Consider the following 22977-nt stretch of genomic DNA (forward strand, 5'->3'; position numbering starts at 1 on the left):
CCTCTCGAAAAATCCTTGAGGTTAGGCTCAAGAATCACCCAATTCGGAGTTATATCAAAGGAGTTATAGCCTCTGCAAGTTCTGCCTATTCTTTCCAACGAAAATCCAATTCTTCTCTTTTCCTTGGTTTCTTATCTTTTCTCTTTCTCTTCTCTTATTCAATTATTATTATTATTATTATTATTATTATGGGGATTTATAAAAATTATTATGAGTAGTTTTAATTATATAAATTAGATTTTTAATGATGTTTACGAAAATTAATTTAAAAGGTTCATGTACATATAGTTGGGGGTTTTTAATTTCATTGTTTTGATTATTTGTTAACCTTATATTAATTAAGGTTATATTTATTTTTAGGGTGTTTTTGATCAAGCTACTTGAGAGTTCTTTTGAAGTGTTTTTGGTTAAGCAAGGATCAAGGTACGTTTAGGTGGCTAGATATCTTTAAAAGTGATTGGTTTGAATAACATGTTTTGAATGATTTTATGATGATTGAATTAAATTGATTTGAATTATGATTTTGAAATAAATTATGTTTGAAGGTACTGATTTTAATAAAAGTATTTTGAATGATTGATTTTTAAATCATGTTTTGAATGGTTTGGATTACTTATCATGTTTAAATAAAGGAATTGATTTTAAAAGGTTTGTTGAATTTAATAAAAAGTTTTTCAAGGAAAAGTTATTGATTTTAAAAAGTTACTAATATGAGATTTTATTCTCAAGTATCTATTTATTGATTTTCAAAGTATGTGGAATTATTAAAAAAAAAGTTTGAATTATATTGGAATTTATTGGATATTAAAAGGATTTATTGAACCATTGAATTATTATTATTAATGCTTTATAAGCATGTTGGTAATCCCACTATGCGGATTTGGTTTATTGATAAGGCCTTGGAATTTGTATGACCGGGTCTTTCCTCAAGAATAGCCTTGTAACATAAGGAGACTAGCTTGGGGGGTGTGCACACTTGGGAGAGGAATTGGTTTAATTGGTTTAATTGGTTTTAAAATAATTGGAATTGGTTTTATTGATTATTGGAATTTGAATATTGAGAATTGGTTTTGAATCATGAGTTTGGAATTATAGGAATAATTATTGGAATTGATTTCAAAAGCATGTTTGCAAATAAATTGAATTTAATTATCTTGCACTTACCGTACTTAGCATATTTGCTAACCCGTACTTCTTATTTGTTTTGGTTCGCCCTGTTTACCGTAATGGTAAGCAGTGTTATTTCAGGTGGAGTGAATAAATTAATGCATTGGAGTCCCGGGATTTGGTTTCACTAAATTAGGAATTTTGGTCTTGTATTTAAATTGAGTACTCATAACATTGGTTTCTATCTATAGTTATTATTAATAAAGAAGAGTTTTGAAGTTTCCGCTGCAAAGTATGGTTTTGTTAGTAAGTTGAGTAGCCTTACGTAATCACGCGGCGGTAATACGCCTAAGTCTATCTCTACGGTATAATTATATGTATTATACTAGTATTTCCGTAGAGGGAGATTTGAGGGTGTTACATGGTTAATCCAATTAACGCGCCTAATTAAAACTAGTCAAAGTTGTTTAACCGATTATGTGATTAAGCGCAATTAAAAATTAAAGCTCCCACTAAATTCCGCATCCAAGTTAATTAATCCAATTAATTAAGCCGGTAAACCCAAAATTTTGCCAAAATAAAATTTTGCAAGTGCCGCTCAAAACCGAGGCCTAGCCTCCAAAATTTAATTAAAGTAATTTAAACATAATTAAAATAATTAATATCGGCAAAACGCAAAAATTATATAGCCCTAAAACCCCAAAGTTCCTAACATCAAGCCTCTCGGCTTGGTGTACTAGGCACCGGGGTAATAAAATCATTCAAGTGCACTAAACCAAATTAATTCCAAGAACTATTCTTTAATGAAATTTGGTTCAACTTGATGCAACATAAAATGAAAAAGGACTATTCTCACCATTAATTTAACCAACATAAATTAATTATGAGATTTGAAAAAATTAAAAGAGAGTTGGAATTACGAACATAAATATTCAAATAAAGATTCCAACTTTAACTTGTGAATCCTTGAAAAATTATATCTTCCAATATGAAGATTAATGAAAATTCTATCACAAGTTTGAAACTTTATGATTCCAATCAACTTAATAATGATTAAATAAAAAAAGTTCAATTAACATACATGGAATTTAGTTACACAAAGTTCCAATCACTTAAAATAATTAAAGATTGAATCTTTAGTACTTAAGAGCCTCAAGATACAAACTTTTCACACTTAAAGCAATTTATTTGCAATTATGTGAAAATTTGAGCCAACTATTAAGCACCACTTATAACAAAGTAATTATGCTCAAAAGTGGTCTAAACTTGCAGAAGCATAAAGGAAAGAACCAAATGCATAATCACAATTAATATGCCATTAAGATTCAAGGTTTAGAAGATTCAAAATTTTTCGTCAAAACAAAAAATCCCTCGAAACAGTCATTTCTGGGCAAAATTTGGCTTTTTCGCAGTCCTAAAAGATCATAATGTTTCCAGAATATCGATTCCACCCAAAATTCACTAGTCTTGGGCGAAAATTTGGGTTCTGGAGCCAAAGTTCTTAATAAAACGAGATTAAAAATTAATAAAATTAAGCTACTAATCTAATTAGCAACACAACCAGAAATTAAATCCATTTTAAAACCTTGAAAATTTTAGTTACAAAAATAAATGAGCAAGGCTCCGATATCGCTGTTGGGTTTCGGTAAGTCTAACTCATCGCGGAACAAAACCCAACCCCCAAGACCCGCTCACAATTAATATAACTACTTGACATAAATAACAAGAAAGAGAGAAAAGACGATCTTACCCTTATCGCGTGCTTCGCTCACAAAGAGCTCTTACTTCAAAGCCAAGTCTTGCAAGTGCAGAGACCTCCTACGGTATCCACCCGCAACTCGACCTGATCGGTCTCTTACTCGGAGTTTAGCCGAGTCGGACCAAAACACTACTCGAGTATTATATGAACTTAGAGGTTTTCTCTCAAGTGGAGATGCCTTTTTGAGTTCCTACTCAAGTGAACAATCCCAAGGTATGCCTTGCCAATTTATAAGGAGTGCTTCCTTGTGAATTCCTGTCATCTTTTAATGTGGGAATTTTTCTCAAAAAGATCCCACATGGAAAGAATGATGAATTCAATTCCTAGTTAAATAAACCAAGGAATCACTAAGTAACAAGTGTCACATGGTTAGGTGAGGACCACTTCCTCACTTGCTCCCAAGGCAACTCACATCCATTGTGAGCTAACCATGTGGCACCCAACCTTGAGCCCCAAGATGGGTTCGGTTGGGCCGCCACCCTTCAGTCCGCGTCCATGACCCGTCACCCGGGTTCGCAGCCCGCTGCCACATGGCGCTGCCAATGACCCGACCTGAATGACCATCGAGGATGGCTTAGAGTATTCAAATCTCGTGAATGAGGTGTTATGAGGAGAATATTAAGGATGTGTTTAGGATAAGGCTAAGAACATTGGAATCCAGAATTCCGGGTATTATGAACTCTAGGTTATAATGAGAATTAAGATGGTTGTTGATGGCTATTGTCCATGATGTGAAACAGGAGAAAATGACCTCTATTTATAAAGAAAAAAGAGAGTCGAACGATCAGAAAAAGATCAGAATTCGAGTGGAAGTAAAACCAGTTTCATCGCGGGGTGATAGACATATCGTGGCGCGCCAGGGTCCGTCGCGGCGCGATAGTCCTACAATTTTGCGGTTTTTGTTTTATCATAACTTTGATCCAAAAATCAAAATAAGATAACTAATATATCGTTGGAAATCTCTTGAATTCTACATTTAAACCCAATTAAAATCAAATCAGTTTTGGATAGAGTTTAGTATTTTAATCATATCTTTTTCGTTTCTAATCGAAAATGGGAATATGATATATCATTGGAAAGATAATTTCAAGTTCTATTCAACCATCCAAGATTTAGATAAAAACTATGAGGCACGAAATTCAGTTTTGATGGTTTGGGCTCAGTTTTGTATTTTGGCCATAACTTATTCGTTTTAAGTCGGATTTGGGCTTATAATATATCGCTGGAAAACTCTTTTCAGGCCCCATCAAACTAAGCAATGATTAGACTGAGATACTGGACCAAAATAATATATTTTGAATGTTTTTAAGATTTAGACACGAAATGAATGATTTTAAGGACACGAAATGAATGATTTTGGGTTTAAAGGTTTAAAATAAATGATTTAGGATTAAAACATTTTAGCAAAGGTTAGGGTATGGTCAAGTCTTAACTCTTAATGGAACTTCACGAAACTCTTCAACTCTCTACCGAACTTGTTAATCAAAGATGTGAAAGGTACTCATCACTGGGTTTGGGTTTTTGGGAGACATAATCAGGTGTCTACATAAGCCCCCACTTTAACTAAGTTTGGAGAAACGTAAGTTTCAAAAACAAAATTCAAAGTAGACCAATAGGGATGGAGAATGATTCAAAACATTCTACGATCCTAAATCATCCTTTTTAACACTGATACCAATAGAATGTATCAATTCTACAAATAAAGGAGTCAAGGGGAAAGAAACACGTATTTGGGTTCGTCGAGCACACGTCTCTAGGTGACATCAAATCAAAGTTTGTTTTGTTTGACAACCTCCACATTCTTAGGGAGTACTATCGAGTATCGCTATGCTTCGAGCCATCTTCTCGAGTTGGGGTGACAACCTCCACATTCTCAGGGAGCGTTGTCGAAGACCGCTATGCTTCGAGCCATCTTCTCAAATTAGGGGTGACAACCTCCGCATTCTCAGGGAGCGCAGTCGAAGACCACTTTGCTTTGAGCCGTCTTTAAAATTAGTGGTGACAACCTCCACATTCTCAGGGAGTGCTGTCAAAGACCACTTCGCTCTGAGCTGTCTTCAAAATTTCTCATTTTCACGCTTTGGAAGTGATAGTTTCTCACACTATGGAAAACCTATTATAAAACCTTATTCTTCAAGATCATACTGAGCTCAAATTGATTTCCCCAGAAATCTTCCTCTAATGGTTATATCTAGCTTGGAGAGTCCCATTGAACCATCTTTGGAAATTGCGATCGTAATAAGGCCGATCATTTCTCAAATTTGATCGTAATCGGGCCAATCACTGCTCAAATATGTTCAATCAATCAAAATCTGATCGTCATCGGACCGATCATTAATCAAATGTGATCGTAATCGGGCCGATCACTAATCAAAGGTAACGACCTCCCGCATTCTCAGGGAGCGTTGTGATGTCCACTCGTCTCTGAAAACAAACATTATATTTTTTTACACATGAACATACATACAATCTTTTCAAACTAAAAATAAAAAAAAAATTATTTTATCTTAAATTTTAGTAATTACAATTTGAATATTTATCCTTAGCTTCTACAAATAAACATGAAGTTCATCAAAAATGAACATTTACAATAGTGTAGGCGTCGTTCGAAGCATGCCTACTTAAGCATGTGGTGAATATTCTTAGCACTAATAGAAAGTGGGAATTGACATATACGATTAGGGACAAGGAAAGTAGGGAGCTACCAATAAGTTTTTAAGGGACTTATAAACCGTTCACGGTTCATTAAAAGGCAACCACGAATAAAGGACAATGATAGGTAACAACAATTTACCCGTGAAGGTTACACTCCATTCATAATCCATGAGATTACTAACTCCATATGGTTCGAAACCACGAATAGAGGATGGTACGAAGTGAGTCATGGAGTCACATTCGCCCATAGTGGCCTTTACTCGATTCTTATTGCGAAAAGTACTTCTTGTGATCTCAGTGGCATGTAAACAAAGATTCAATTTGCTCCAAAATAATATTAGGCTAAATTGGTTAAATATTAATGCCGCACATAATTCTAAAATATTTGTGATCACTTGATTAAACAACAAGATTAAAAAGGATCCTAACCAGTTTTTCGAATTATCTTATTAGGTGTGATTCAATTACAGTTTCCTTTTAACATGCAATATGGTGATCAACAATAAACAATAAAATAAACATCAACATTGAAAGCAATTTAACCATAATAACGTTAGGAAAATCAAAACATAATAAGCCTAATCATGATACTAACAATAAAAAATAATAAGAGTAATTAAGGGAATTAATTACTCACGTTCCGCGCTTTTTTAAATCGCTACAACATAAATAAAATGTTAGTAACTTTAATAAAAATAATGCAAAATTAAATTAAATTAAAGTAGAGTTGATTTGGTCCAAACCCTAAATCGATTCTACCTTTCATGCCTTGATTTAAGTATGGAACTTCGGGTGTTGTATGGACCCCGGGGAGTTTTTAAGGGATGTATTGTGAGAAAGTAAGGAAGGCTAGTGCTTAGGTGATGAGTGTCATAAACGATACTCATTTGATGAGTTTTTAGGTTGTTTTTACCTTCTTTTCATGGATTTCTTCAATTATAAATGCTTAGTTTCATGCATTGTCAATTTTCTTTATTTTCATTTTTCCCTCTTATTTTGTGTTTTTATAGATTTTCTAGTGTTTTCTCCTTTATTTGTCCTCTTTATGTGGTTGTAGGTATTGTACGAGGTTCAGGTCTTGATTTTGGTGGCTTACTAAGTTGGAAGATTCCTTTGGAGCAAGCTTATACCATTGGAAAATCTCAAGAAGTAAGAAAGTGGCATGCTCCAAGTTCTAGCTCTTGCGCTCTCAAGCTGTACGTACTCTCATGAGACCATGGTGTTGAACCCATCGTCAATTCTATTCGAATCTACCATGCTTAGTGACTATCATGGGGGGCGCACCATTCACATTATGCATGCATCGAAGAAGTGTCTTGCTCGGGGAGCGCGAGCGCGCATCTTAATCTTGCGCGAGCGCGCAATCGAGGTCCATTTCGTACCCAATTTATCGCGAGCGCGAACGAGGAGGAGAGGGCGTGCAGGCCACCTTGCGCGGGCATGCAGGCTGCTTGTGCGGTCGCGTAACCCTGCTTTCAGGTTCATTCCGAGCTCGTTTTCTCGACTCTTATAAATACTTTAAGACCAGATTTTTGGAGGGAGCTTTTAGACATTATTTTGATCATAATTTTAGCTTAGTTGAGAGTTTCTCTCTCTAGTTTTAGGGTTAGTTTAGGAGTAGATTTACAGAGACATAGTGAGGGATTTCATTGGTGATTTGAGAGGTTGACGATTCAAGGTGACAATTGTATTAAAAATATCCAATATCAATCAAAGAGGATTTCTAACTCTATCTCATTCTATTGCTTTGTTTAATTCCATGTTTGTTTGATTTGATTTTGATGATTGATTCTTGTTTAGTGTAGTTCTTCTTCATATTTTCTTGATTCTTGATTTCATTCTCTTGCTTCTTGATTTTATGATGATTCTTGAGTACTTGATTGCTAGGGATTGGGTGAGACTTGTATGATTGATTAATTTGGTTAATTTGGGAATTATGTTGATTAATTATTGAGATTAAAGTGATTATTGTAAGTTTGCATGTGTGTATTTTGATTAGGCCTTGAGAATTATGCTAGATTGCATTGTGATTTCTAATGACACGACCCATTGATTTATGAATTCTAATTGTCGATTGGTTTGGATTGTGATTCTCCTAGTTTGTTATTCCTAGAGACCACTGGCTTAACGACTAAGAGATAGCTCTTTGATTCCAATTGATAGCTCTTATCATTAGTCTTCACAACCATTGATTGGCACGTTCTTCCCAAGTTGTTGCAATTGTCATGATTACTTGTTGATCCCCATCCCCTAGTGTTTTATTTGCTTGATTCTTTGTTTTGTTAGTGGATTAGTCTTTGTTATTTAACTCTTCACCCTTGACTTCGACCTAGCTTAGGCGCACAATTGAAAGCACTTGAACATAACCGTTCCTAATGGTTCGACCCTTGACTTACCTCTAAATTTGTATTTAGGTTTGTTAAGTGATTATAAATTTTGTTTGGCTTTGGGGAAGATTAGTCAACGACTTAGTTTTCCCCTGTCATTAGGCGATAGCATAAGAGAGAAACAAAGAATGATGTGGTGCCTAAGAGAGGAAGAGATGATGATTTGGTGCCCCAAAACTGGTGAAATCAGCCTCGTATTATAGAGAAAATGTGAGGGGTGAGGTACAAAACCCTAGAATTGAAGCGCCGCAATGAAATAAGCCCTAGAAATTATCTTGTCACGACGCCAATTTTCGTGACACGGTAAAATAAACCGTGACCCGGTAACATGTGTCGTGGCGCGGAACATTTGCCCTGCTGCGGCAAATTTCACTTTTTATGCGTTTTTTAAACTTCGATAACTTTTGATCCGTTACTCGGAATAAGGAATATATCGTTGAAAAGATCTTCAAGTCTACTTTTCACCCCAATTAGAATTATGTCAAAATATTTTTTAGATTTTAAGATATAGCCGTTTTAGTGAAAGAGTGTCGGTTTTAGGCCAAGTTTTAGTGGTTTGCTCATATCTTCTTCGTATTAAAACAGAATTGGGCTTATGATATACCTTTGGTAAGATTACTTCAAGGCCTATCCAACCAAATAATATTTGGATCAAAATTATAAGGTCACAAAATCATTTTATCTCGGTTTTGTGATGCTGACACGAAAAGAGGAAAATGAGTTATGGTTTGGGGAAATGGGCTAAGAATTGGGTTGGTTTATGAAATGTATTAGATTGAATATGGATTTAAGTACTCCAAAGATTAAATACTCAACCCGACCAATAATGGAAGTGAAAGGACGTTAATCATCGGGTTTGATTTTGGGGAGACATTTTCAGGTGTCTATAGATAGATTAATTTACTGGCAAAATTCACCGAATATCAATTTAATTCACAAATGGGTAATTTTAAATAAAAACTATTGTTTTAACAGCTATCTAATATTCGAACATAATAATGTATAATTGCAATTAAGATTCTAGTGCTTTTAATATGAAAAATAATTTTTAATTAAAACATCCAAATAAACTCTAAATAGCTAACATGAATCATATAATCAATCATGTAATCTTCATAAAATCTAGAAAAGCACCTAACGTCAAACTCATCACAAATCACCACCGAATAATAAACAAAATGAAAATAAAAATCAATCGAAAAAAATCAAAGACATTCAATAGGAAATTTCACAAAAATTTGCTTTTATCAACATAAAAGTAACATGCAAAAGGAAATTTTTTAAGGAATATTTGTCAAGAATAAGCCAACCTTGTCCGATTAGCTCAAAATAAGTTAACCTTTTAATTAACTAAAAATACGTCGACCTTTATAGACTATCTTCTCAAAATAAGTTATGGCCTATTAAATTTTTAGATAGCCGGTAATTTCGGTAAATTATGCCACGTGTCAACATGTGGTTGGTCTTTTTTAAAAAAAATTAAAGATTTAATTTTAATGAATTAAAAAAAATTCAATTAACAGCAATATAAAAATAAAAATAAAAACCATCATACCCACTGCCAAACCCCTCCCCACAGCTCCCCTGCCATCGACTGCCAGACGACGACCACCTCTCTGCCCGGCACTAGCAACCCCACCCCTTTTCCTTTCCCACACCCATGAACAACCCTATCCCTCTTTTTCCCCTTTCCCGCTTCCCAACACCCCAACATCCACCCATATCTCTCTCCTCTCTCGCTCTCTAACCGCCGGAAATTCGCTGTACAAGAGTATATTGTTAACATTTCTTCGGCAGGTTTACTTTCGTGTCCAATTATCCATGGTTTCGGCTGCTTCAACGAGGTCAACTGGGTTGGTTACGGATTTGGATTAAAGGTTTAGGGGCGGTGGCATTTGGGTGGCAAGGGCATGGGGATTGACTTAGGGTGGAAGCGAGAAAGTAAGAGGAAAGAGAGAGATGGGGGTTTCGACGTGGGGGGGGGGATAGGGTCGCTGGTGTCGGTGCAGGGGGAGAGAAATGGTCGCCGGAGGTGGCAGGAGGAGCTGATGGGGAGGGGGTGGCTAGGGTTTTTATTTTTTATTTTTTTTGTTTATTTAATGTAAATATAATTAACATTGGATTAATTGTTTTTAATTATGTCTCAAAAAAAATGTTTTTAAATAAAAACAAGAAAAATACACTTTAATAATCCCAATTATAGGCGATTTACTTTTCATAATCTCAACTAAGGTTTATTATCTAATTTTTCCTCCAACAGTCCCAATCGGTCAACGACTTGTCAATGACCTGTTATAAGAGGTGACGATGACACGTGTTAACAAGTGATTGGTGCAAATTTTTTCAAAAAAAATAAAAATAAAAAGGGAAAAAGGGAAAAAAAAAACCTCACAGCCACTACTCCCCTTACCGTACAACCTAAGGCAAAAGCCCTAGCCCACCGGTAACGGCCGGTCACCTCCCCTAACCCCCCAAAACGGTCGTCTGACCCCTCCTAACTCCCAAAACTACCTTAATTGGCCCATTCTCGCCCCTAAACTAACCCATCGTTCTGACAAGTTGTTTGAATCGGTTTGAATTGGTGGTGGAATTGTTAGAGCAATAGGTGGCTGTGTGGGCATTACTAGCGATGCAGGAGGAGGAATTAGGTGACTTTATTTATGCGGCTGTAATGTTGCTGTTATTGCGGTGTTAGGAGGCGAGTAGGGGTTACGAAATTTGGGTTGTTGGTGGTGGAATTGGAGGATGTTGCGGTTGGTGGGTGAGTGAAGGGTTGCGTCTGGGTTGGTAAAGGGTTGCATCTGGGTGAATGAGAAGTTGCGTGGGTTGGTGCGGTGAGTGAGGGGCTGCGCCTCGATTGCGGTGGTGGAGAGAATATGGTTGGGTTTCTGTTTGAGTGAGGGGTTGAGTCTGGGTTGCGATGGTGAAGATAGGGTGGCTGGGTTACGGAAGTGGAGAGAAGGGTTCGCTGGGTGAGTGAGGGGTTGTGGTGGTGGCGAGAAGGTGGTTGGGTAGCAATGGTGGAAGAAGGGGTTGCGGTGGTTGGGTTTTTGGTTTTTTTTTCTTTTTTTTTAAATTTTTATTAATTTTAGACTAATCATTTGCTGACACATGGCTTTCATAAATAAAAAAAAATAAAAAAAATTTTTACCCCTTCAGCAGGTTACCGGTCATTGGGACTATTGGAGGCAAACATGCCCCATAATTAGGATTATTAGATAATAAACCTTACTTGGGATTATTTAAAGTAAATCATCCATAGTTGGGTTAATCGAAAAATTGACTTATATTGAGTTAACTACGCAAAGGTTGGCTTATTCTTGACAAATTTCCCAAAAAAATTTAGAAAAACTTAGGGTTTGGACTTTTTACTTTCGAAAAATGAGCAAATCAAGTTACAATCCGATTTTACATCGTTCTTTTGGAGAAATTTCTTGCAATTGTGCGATTTCAACTCTTATATTAGACATTGTGCTTGATTTTTATAGAAAATTTTGAGTTTTTTTAGTTAATATTTTTGCAGATTTTGATGAGAAAGAAAATTAAAAGAGTATTCTGATTTTAGAAGAAAGAAAATAGTGCTTCTATTTTATATTTTTAGGGGTAGGAAGTAACTGCAGTAGTTACTGTGTTTATTCGGAAAAGTAGGTACTGGGTAATGGAGGTTTAGGTAGTGCTAACTACACTAAAGTCTAGGCGTATAGAATTACTTTTCAAGTCCCATCCAGCTAAGCAATGATTGGAATGAGATTATGGACTAAAATTATAACACCCTAGAAATTCCTTTCCTTTAAAACACCTGTTTTGCTCTTTTTAAAACTCAAAATGGGAAAATCTAAGATATTACCACCACCGTGAAAACGGTTAAGGCAACTGTCAAAGACACACAGCGGAAGACTATCTTTAAAAAACATTCAAAATAACTCAACTAAAAAAGTTAACCAATGAAAGTAAAGTCAAACCAAAGTAGAACAAGTTAACCTACAACTTGAAACCATTGTAGGCCCTTAACAAAACCGACCCAATTCAAAACCTTTGCATTAGTCTCACAAACATAATATAATAACATAATCAAAGCAATAAACATATCATAAACTTATGGAAACTAGCATGATTTGCCCCATAATGAATATGCTTCATCACCTGAAAACCTTCTCTCTACTTGTTTCCACTACTCTCCATTAAAAATGGGTCATCATAGGGCCAAGGTAAAGACAAGGCCAACAAACACATAAACACACAATCAGCAGAGCTGAGTACATAAGCGTGATTAAACACACTAAGATGCTTTCACCTATCAACACACAACTTACCTCGTCACAACCTATTTACAAGCACACAACATACGACGAGACTTCTCAACTAAGTGACTAAATGATTCATTTAGCATTGATTACGCATCGAACAGGTTTCCCCCCTAACCTGCCCCAATAAAGGGGTACTAACATGGGAGCTAACCGTGCCAATATAAAATAACCACTCATAAGTGGCAGAATTCCTGCGCTTAATAATAAAAGGAAAATACAATGTCCTGTACTTCCAGTAGAAGTTATGGTTAAATATAAAACCCCATAACTCCCCCCATATATTCATACTCAAGGTATATACGTTCCAAGAGTTTTGGTGCGTAATCTCTTTCACTTTACGTTATTTACATATTATTAGACTTGGTGATGACTCTTAAACCATAACACAATTCGATCATCATAATTATTCAAACATTACATCATGCCAATTTAATTCTTGAATAATTAGTGACCACATAATAATTTATGTTGAACCCTTTTTAATCTACCTCGGTGTCAAAGACACCTTAAACGCGTAATGCGCCACAATTCCTATCCCTCGGTGTTAGAAACACCTTAAGTGCACTAAAGCACCAATACATCATTTATTCCTCGTGTACGTAGACACTGAAATAGCTCTTTCCTAATGCTTATAGCATCAATAAAAATTATATGAACCATAATAAAGTTCCTTTTAAATATTTCAAACCAAATTAAACATTTAGTTTAATTAAACATGCTCTCTATCATGCCAATAATGAAAGTGTGGTTCATATACAACATGCCAAATTAATTATTTCCAATCACTAATCCATCACAAATACTCCATGCTTCATTATTCAATCACCAACATCAACCAAATAATAATTCCAATCAAAATCTATCATGATACTTTTTGGAATCAATTATTCAAAAACCTAGCATGATCCTATATCACCAAATAAATACCAAGTACGCGAACGTACCTTGAATACGATCTTAAAATCGCCACGACTAATAGAAATCACTCACTTCAAAGTCTCCTACAATCAAAAATCATAATATGGCATGAAAATCTACTCCACACAAATTTCCAGCTATATATACTCTTATTAAACCACTCATAATTTAATTATAACAAGCTGAAAATTTATTTAAAACCTTTTACTTTAATCCCAATTAATGGGTAATCAAAATTCGTTCAAGAAACTTAATTTTTAGCTTACTAACAAAATTTTCAGCAATATAAGTTCATGAAAACTTGTTGTAATTATGCTTTAAAACCCTCAAATTAAAGGTTTAAACCACCCTAAATCATATTCCTTCAATAATTAATTATTTACAAATCTAGGGTTTCAAAAATTGGGGCTTTTTAATTAAAATTAAAATCTGAAAATTGTTTTGCATCATACTTAAAATCAATCATCATAAAACCATCACAAAACTCATAATTTATAATTAGATTTAGGATTAAACTAAAGAAAAGTAAAAAAAAATAATAATTTTTATTTTTGATTGACGGCCACAAACAGCAGCACCACGGCACGGCTGGGCTAGTGTCGCGCCCTGCCGGTGTCGCCGCGGCTGCTGGCGCTTGCGCCATTGGTTGTGGTGGTGGCCGGTGGTGTGTGGTGGTGGCCGGTCGTTCAGAAAGGGGAAGGGGAAAAGAATGAAAAAAGAAAAGAAAAAGAAATAAAGGAGAAGGGAGAGAAAGTTTACCATGGGTATTCTCTACCCTGGGCAAAGTTTAATTTGCCCATGTGTTGAATATTTATACCCCTTTCTCTAACAACCCTTCTTACCTAAAATTTCCTTTTTTAATCTTTCCTAATCCCTTTCATAATAAAATTTAACTAAAATAAAACTTTCCTAAATTAAATCCCAACTGAATAAAATAATTAATTAAATAAAACTTTCCTTTTTTAAAATTTCCAAACTTATTTAAAATAAATAATTAAAATGCCATAAATAATTCATTTCAAATTATTTAAATACCTCACAAAATACTTATTTAAAATAAAATACGTATAAAAATACGGGGTTTTACAGTCTACCCCCCTTAAAAGAAGTTTCGTCCTAAAACTTGGGAAATGAAATGCAAACTTTTTCCTCACTTTGTATAATATTGCTGTACTTTTTTTCATACAATTACCTTTTTGTGTCTCTTTGAGAACACAATTACTCAAAATACCTGTTAAAATTGTGCAAAAAGCACAAAAATAACTAAAAATATAGGGAAAAAGCGCAAAATTCTACCGCATTCTACCCCCTTAAAGAAAACGAGTTACGTCACCGTAACTCAACATACTTGAAACAACTCTGGGTATTTCTTTTTCATTTCATCCTCGGCTTCCCAAGTGACTTCCTCAAATTTTTGGTTAGACCATAGCACTTTCACAATCTTAACATTCTTCTTGCATGTACTATGCGCTTTACTGTCAAGAATTACGCGCTTTACTTTCAAGAATCTTGACAAGTCATTCCGCATAGGTTAGGCTTTAATCTAACTCAATGGTTTCAGGTTGTAACACATGAGACTTATCAGGGATATATCTTCTTAATTGAGACACATGAAATACATTATGCATTTTACTTAGCTCCATAGGTAAGGCCAACCTATAAGCTACTTTACCAATCCTTTGCAGTATCTTATATGGACCAATATACTTTGGACTAAGATTTCCCTTCTTTCCAAACCTCATCACTCCCTTCATTGGTGACACTTTTAGCAACACTTTGTCACCAACTTCAAACTCCTCTTCTCTATGCTTCAAATCTACGTAGCTCTTTTGACGATCTTGAGCTGCTTGAATTTTAGCTTGAATTTCCTTTACTTGCTTCACTGTATCCTCAATCATTTGAGGCCTTAGAATCATTGTTTCACTTATGTCGTTCCAACAAATGGGACTACGACACTTTCTTCCATACAAAGCCTTAAATGGAGCCATACCTATGCTCGCATGATAACTATTATTATAGGAAAATTCAATCAAATCCAAGCTATCTTCCCATCCCCCTTGGAAGTCTATAATACAAGCTCTCAACATATCCTCTAAGGTTTGAATGGTTCTCTAAGTTTGTCCATCTGTCGCAGGGTGAAACGTTGTACTCATCTTAAGTGTTGTACCATAGTTTTACTGTACACTTTTCCAAAATTTTTAAAGAAACTTGGAATCTCTATCAGACACAATATCCTTTGGAACTCCATGTAACCTCACAACATTTTTTATGTGAGCTTTTGCAAGTTGCTCCATCTTCTATGTCTCCTTCATTGGTATGAACACTACAGATTTTGTAAGTCTGTCCACCACTACCCAAATAGTGTCATTTCCACTCTTTGACTTTGGGAGGCAAGTCACAAAGTCCATTAAGATACAATCCCACTTCCATCCAGGAATTTCCAATTATTGCACAGTCCCTTGGGGTCTCTTGTGCTCTATCTTTACCTTTTGACAAGTCAAACACTTTGCCACAAATTCCGCAACTTCATTCTTCATCCTAGGCCACCAATACACTTTTTTCAAATCCTTGTATAGTTTATCCCCTACTGGGTGCACCGAGTATAGTGTATTGTGACCCTATTCCATTAGTTTTCTTTTAACTTCCTCACATTTCTGTGGTACACACCATCGACCTTTGTATCTTAAACTCCCATCTTCATGAATTTTGAAATTTGTAGCTTTGCCTTGTTTTATTTTCTCGCGAATCCTATCCAACTTCACATCTCCTGCCTGATTCTCCCTTATTTCATCGAATATTGTTGGTTGGATGGTTAGGTTCGCAAGTATGCCTACTGGCATTCCCCATTCTACAACTTCTAGATTCATTTTCCTCATCACTCTACATAACTCATTAGCCACTACTAAAGTATTCAATCCATGACTGGTCTTACGACTTAGAGCATCCGCAACTACATTTGCTTTCCCTTCATGATATTGTATGTCCAAGTCATAATCTGTCGTATACTCCAACCATCTTCTTTGGCGTGAGTTTAAATCTTTTTGAGTGAAAACATATTTTAAGCTCTTATAGTCTGTATAAAACCTACATTTCACTCCATACAAGTAATGCCGCCAAATCTTTAGTGCAAATATGATTGCAACTAATTCCAAGTCATGAGTTGGGTAATTTATTTCATGAGTCTTTAACTGCCTTGATGCGTATGCAATCACCTTTCCATTTTGCATAAGCACACATCCCAAGCCATTCTTGGATGCATCACTATACACATCATAGATTCCACTATCGTCTGGCAGTGTAAGCACTAGTGCTGTAATCATCTTCTGTTTTAAGAGTTGGAATGCTTCTTCACACTTATCATCCCACTCAAAATTTTTGTCTTTCTTAATCAGAGTAGTCATAGGTTTAGCAATCTTTGAGAAATCCTTCACGAAACGCCTATAATACCCTGCTAAACCTAAGAAACTCCGAACATCAGATACTGTTTTGGGTGTAGGCCAACCTTTCACTACTTCGATCTTTGCTGGATCTACTTCTACTCCATCCTTAGACACAAAATGACCTAGGAATGCTACCTTCTCTAACTAGAATTCACACTTAGAGAACTTTGCACAAAGATTGTTTTCTCTTAGTGTTTGTAGAATTGCCCTTAGGTGTTCTACATGCTCTTCTTTGCTCTTTTAATACACCAATATATCATCTATGAACACTACGACGAACTTATCCATAAATTGATGAAATACCCTATTCATCAAATCCATAAAGATTGCCGGTGCATTTGTCAATCCAAATGGCATCACTGTAAACTCATAATGTCCATATCTTGTCCTAAATCCAGTTTTAGGAATGTCCTCATCTGCAATCCTCAATTGGTGATACCCAGACCTCAAATCAATCTTAGAAAATACCGTTGCACCTTTCAGCTGATCAAACAAATCATCAATCCTTGGTAATGGATACTTGTTCTTTATTGTTACCTTATTCAGTTCCCTGTAATCGATACATAATATCATACTTCCATCTTTCTTCTTAACAAATAAAACTGGCGCTCCCCAAGGAGATGCGCTTGGTCTAATATATCCCTTTTCCAACAAATCCTGCAGTTGCTCCTTTAACTCACTCATTTCTGCAGGTTCCATACGATATGGTGCTTTGGAAATTGGTGTTGTCCCTAGGACTAAATCTATTGTGAAATCAATTGCCCTCTTAGGTGGCATTCCAGGGATCCCCTGTGGAAACACATCCAGGAACTCATTCGCCACTTCTATATCCTCTAGTTTAATTACCTCCTCATTATCCATGTTTCTCACACTGCAGAAGTACACTAGACGTCCCTTCTTAATGTACTTTGCCAACTTTAGCACAGATATCAACCTTGGGAATTTGGTTTCACCATGCATCCAATAAGTTACTGACTCATTCACACTTGTGTTCATTTTCACTTTCTGTGATCAACAACTAATTTCTGCATTGTACTTGCTCAACCAATCCATTCCTAGAATGAGATCAAAATCACTCAACCCAAACTCAATGAGGTCAGACAGAAACACTTTCCTTTCAATTTCTAAAGGCACGTCTCTAAAGGTTTTGGTACAATTCACTACCCCACTTGTAGGAATGGTTATAGGTAGGTCTACTACTTCTACTGTTTTCAAACAGTCTTCAAGTTTTGAAACTATACCCTTTGAAATGAAAGAAAAAGTTGCACCAAATCAAACAAAACTTTAATAGGAATAGAGTTAATAGAAAAAGTACTAGTGATGACATCTTTCGTGGAATCAGTCTCATGCCTACTCAACACATTCAGTTTCCCTGTAGCTCCACCTTTCTGTTGAGTAATCCCACTGCTATTGTTGTTTCTCTTTGCTCCATTCTGCTGCACTCCCTTATTCCCAGAAAATTTATTGTTGTTCCCCTGAAAGTTCCTTTGGGTCCCTCCTGAATTATTATTCTACTTGTTCCCAATAGGATTTTTGGAGAAACACTCGTACTCCCTATGCCCCAGCTTATTACAAGCACGACAAGTAACCAGATTGCCTTCATAATCCTTCCTAGGGTGGTTATTCTTGCACCTCTTGCAAAAATAACGCCTTTCATTCTTGTTATTTCCTTGGTTATAGTTTTTAGCCCCTTAATTGAAGTTTTGTCCTCCTTGATGATTATTACCTTTGGAATTATTGTTGTTATGGAAGTTATTGTTGTTATGGTGGTACTTCTACTTCTTAAAGTTGTTCTGATTACCCTGTTAGTTTCCAGAACTTTTCCCCACCTCTTTCCTCTTCTCCTTTCCTTCTATTTCAGGTAGCTCTTTCTTCTTATTCACTTCTAGTGCATAAAGGTGTGCGGCTCTCCCATACACTTCATCTAATGTTTCAAACACTTGCCCACATAACTTTAGCTGCAAATCAGTAGTCAAACCACTCTCAAAATTTCTAGCTTTTACCTTCTCTATAGCAACAGACTCTTCAGCAAAACGAGACATCTCAATAAACTTTCTGCTTCTGTGTAGTATTCAATGACTGACATCTCCTCCATCTTAAGGTTTGAGAATTCCTCAGCTTTCTGCTTCTGTAAGAAGTTAGGGTAAAACTTATCTCTCACTTTCTTTTGGAACTTGTCCAATTGAATCCAGGTAATGCCTTAATGGTAGCTTCGTTTTGCTGCCACCAAAGGTTGCTTCACCTCTCAGATAATACGTAGCATAACCCACCTTAGAATTTTCTGGGCACCCAACTTCCCCAAACAGTTTCTCAAACTCCCTTAACTAATTTTACAGTGTGGTAGGGTCAGGCTCTTCCTGATAGGTTGGTGGTTTGCTTTGTGCCACCTTTTTTAAAATCTCTCCTTGAGCATCCCTATTGTTAGTTGAATTTCTTGCCAACTGTTGAGCAACAGCTGCCAATTGCCTCACAAATTCACTCAACTCTCCTCCATCATTGTTGTTACCACTTCCCCCTACCATCTTTCTTCGCCTAAATTAAGAACAAGGGTCTATATTAAATATGGTCTTGGTTAGCTCTCAAGATATACACTCATCTATTAATTAACACCCTTGAAACATTTGCATTAAATTTGAAGCTAACAAATTGGGATAGCAAGAGCTAAGAATTCCCTAAATTTGTAGCTTTGTCCATCAATTATTGATTGCTAACCAACCATACATTTAATAAAGCATCACATAGATAAATAAAATAATTCCCATAAATACCCATAGCTCAGAAATAATTTATTAAAGTGCTTTTGATTGAGGATTGGCCCATTTGGAATGGTAATATGAAATGAACAATTTTAGGAAGTGAAATGAATTAATTGTTAATAAAATAAATTAATTGACAAGGAAATAAATAGAATTTTATTAATAAATAAAGGAAATTAATAGAATTACTGAAATAAAATGAGTTCTAAAAACTTATGCATTACATAAGCTCACTGACTCACTGTGGTCATGCCACTTATTACTTTACTAAAACTGAAAGAAATGATAAACAGAAATGAAACTAAGAATCCTTAATAATAAAAAAATAAATAAAAATAAAAAAAAAAAAAACCATAAAGGTCTAATCCTTTCGAACATTGTCCCTCTTATCTGTGGACTGTTTGTAACTTCCAGGATCGAACTCAAGATAATCTGTCTCCTCCATGGGTTTAGGTGACTCTAGTTCAGGCTCCACTTGAATGAACTCTCCCTCTTCCTCCTCATCAGATGAAATATCAATTATAATTGGGGTTGGAGGTGGAGGTGGATTTGGATCAGAAATCTCCATGACGGAACTGTCAACAATGTTGTTACTCTCTTCCACTGCTTCTCCCTCCTCTTGCTCTCCATTTGCCCCTGCTTGGTTTCTTGAGGAAGAAGAACTACCTGACTGGTGGCTAGAAGAAGGGGGATTATTCCCCACTGGATTGTCATAGTAGTAGTCTGGATAAGGAATATGCATATGTTGACAATGGGCTTTCTCGACCCTAATGAGATAAGTAATAAAGAATCGGTAATCTGGATACCACTGACCAAAGAAATCCTTATGCTTAGAGTAGTTTGGGATGTTCTCTAGAAGGTAGAAATCAGAGAACTTTGCCTTAACAGCAAGATATGGAGGCTCATCCGGAAGGCAATGAATGATCATAGCAGAGATACGATCAGGAAGATCATAAAGTTTGTTTCCAAGAACGTTACTCATATAAAACAATAGTAACGAATTTTCTCCACATAATCGTAGGGGTGTTCATTGTTTTTCTTGACTAAAGTACCAATTTGGGTGTTTTTGGAAGGAAGGTTCGACATCCTGTAAAGGAAAAGACTTAGAAAAGAATTCCCTTTCCCAAAGAAAGCAAAAATAATACAGTTCTTGCATGAATTAGGTTCAATGTTCAATCAAACAATTTTCTTATTTCTAATCAAATAATTACATTCTCACAAGCAATCCATTCACATGATTAAACATCACAACCTAAATATTAATGCACACAAGAACATGATTATTTCTAATTTATATGCCCAAAGTCTTTCCTACCCAATCTCACCAACATGCTTTTAAAAGCTTTTAACACAATACGTACCTCAGTCCTGGCTTTCCTGCAAAATGAACAAACTAAAAAAGATATATATATATATATTTGACTCCTCTTAAACAAAATTTTCGAAAATAAGCATCAAAAAAACCAAAAAAAAATTTCGGCCAAAAAAAAAAAAAAAAAAAAAAATTCGGACCACTCTCATAAAAAAAAATTTACAGATTTTTTTAAATCAATCAAATAAAATATTTGATATTCTTAAAACAAAATTAAATAAAATAACTCTCTTTAGAAATCCACAATTAAATAAGTACTTGGTCAAGTTTTAGAACAAAACACTTTAAAACACATTTTTCGCTTTAGTGGTAATAAAATCTTAACCAAAGCTCCCAGATACCACTTTGTAACACCCTAGAAATTCCTTTTCTTTAAAATACCTGTTTTGCTCTTTTTAAAACTCAAAATGGGAAAATCTAAGATATTACCGCCATCGTGAAAACGGCTAAGACAACTATCAAAGACACATAGCGGAAGACTATCTTTGAAAAACATTTAAAACGACTCAACTTAAAAAGTCAACCAATGAAAGTAAAGTCAAACCAAAGTAGAACAAGTCAACCTACAACTTGGAACCATTGTAAGCCCTTAACAAAACTAATCCAATTCAAAACCTTTGCATTAGTCTCACAAACATAATATAATATAATAATCAAAGCAATAAACATATCATAAACTTATGGAAACTAGCATGATTCGCTCTTCACTCATGCCTATAATGAATATGCTTCATCACCTGAAAATCTTTTCTCTACTTGTTTCCACTACTCTCCATTAAAAATGGGTCATCATATGGCCAAGGTAAAGACAAGGCCAACAAACACACAAACACACAATCAGCAAAGCTGAGTACATAAGCGTAATTTAACACACTAAGATGCTTTCACCTATCAACACACAACTTACCTCGTCACAACCTGTTTACAAGCACACAACGTACAACAAGACTTCTCAACTAAGTGACTAAATGATTCATTTAGCATTGATTACGCATCGAACGAGTTTCCCGCCTAACCTGCCCCAATAAAGGGGTATTAACACGGTAGCTAACCGTGCCAATATAAAATAACCACTCGTAAGTGGCGGAATTCCTGCGCTTAATAATAAAAGGAAAATAGAGCGTCTTGTATTCCCATTAGAAGTTATGATTAAATATAAAACCTCATAACTCCCCCCATATGTTCATACTAAAGGTATATACGTTCCAAGAGTTTTGATGCGTAATCTCTTTCACATTACGTAATTTACATATTATTAGACTTGGTGATGACTTTTAAACCATAACACAATTCGATCATCATAATTATTCAAATATTACATCATATCAATTTAATTCTTGAATTATTAGTGACCACATAATATTTAATGTTGAACCCTTTTTAATCTACCTCGGTATCAAAGACATCTTAAACGCGTAATGTGCCACAATTCCTATCCCTCGGTGTTAGAAACACCTTAAGTACACTAAGGCACCAATATATCATTTATTCCTCGTGTACATAGACACTTAAATTTCCTGATGTTTATAGCATCAATAAAATATATATGAACCATAATAAAATTCCATTTTAATATTTCAAACCAAATTAAACATTTAGTACAATTAAACATGTTCTCTATCATGCCAATAATAAAAGTGTGGTTCATATACAACATGCCAAATTAATTATTTCCAATCACTAATCTATCACAATTAATCCATGCTTCATTATTCAATCACCAACATCAACCAAATAATAAATTCCAGTCAAAATCTATCATGATACTATTTGGAATCAATTATTCAGAAGCCTAGCATGATCCTATATCACCAAATAAATACCATGTACGCGAATGTACCTTGAATACGATCTTAAAAATCGCCACGACTAATAGAAATAACTCACTTCAAAGTATCTTACAATAAAAAATCATAACATGGCATTAAAATCTACTCCACATAAATTTCTAGCAATATATACTCTTATTAAACCACACATAATTTAATTAAAACAAGCTGAAAATTCATTTAAAACCTCTTACTTTAATCCCAATTAATGGGTAATCAAAATTTCTTCAAGAAACTTAATTTTTAGCTTACTAACAAAATTTCCAGCAAAATTAATTCATGAAAACTTGCTGTAATTATGCTTTAAAACCCTCCAATTAAAGCTTTAAACCACCCTAAATCATATTCCTTTAAGAATCAATTATTTACAAATCTAGGGTTTCAAAATTTGGGGATTTTTTAATTAAAATTAAAATCTGAAAATTGTTTTGCATCATACTTAAAATC

General features: G+C 35.1%; 1 protein-coding gene across 1 annotated transcript in view; it reads right to left on the reverse strand.

Moving 5' to 3' along the window:
* Positions 1-17569, reverse strand: part of LOC145566394 (uncharacterized) — a 53599-nt gene extending 36030 nt beyond the window's left edge. The window contains exons 1-2 of the mRNA XM_081625828.1: positions 17111-17569; positions 16401-16678 (exon numbers count right to left, since the gene is read on the reverse strand). Coding sequence (XP_081481954.1) covers positions 16401-16678; positions 17111-17569 — 737 coding nt within the window. The remainder of the gene's footprint in view (positions 1-16400; positions 16679-17110) is intronic.
* Between the last annotated feature and the right edge of the window lie 5408 nt (positions 17570-22977).

This window comes from Chenopodium album, chromosome 11 (assembly GCF_948465745.1).
Source record: "Chenopodium album chromosome 11, dcCheAlbu1.1, whole genome shotgun sequence".
NCBI lineage: Eukaryota > Viridiplantae > Streptophyta > Magnoliopsida > Caryophyllales > Amaranthaceae > Chenopodium > Chenopodium album.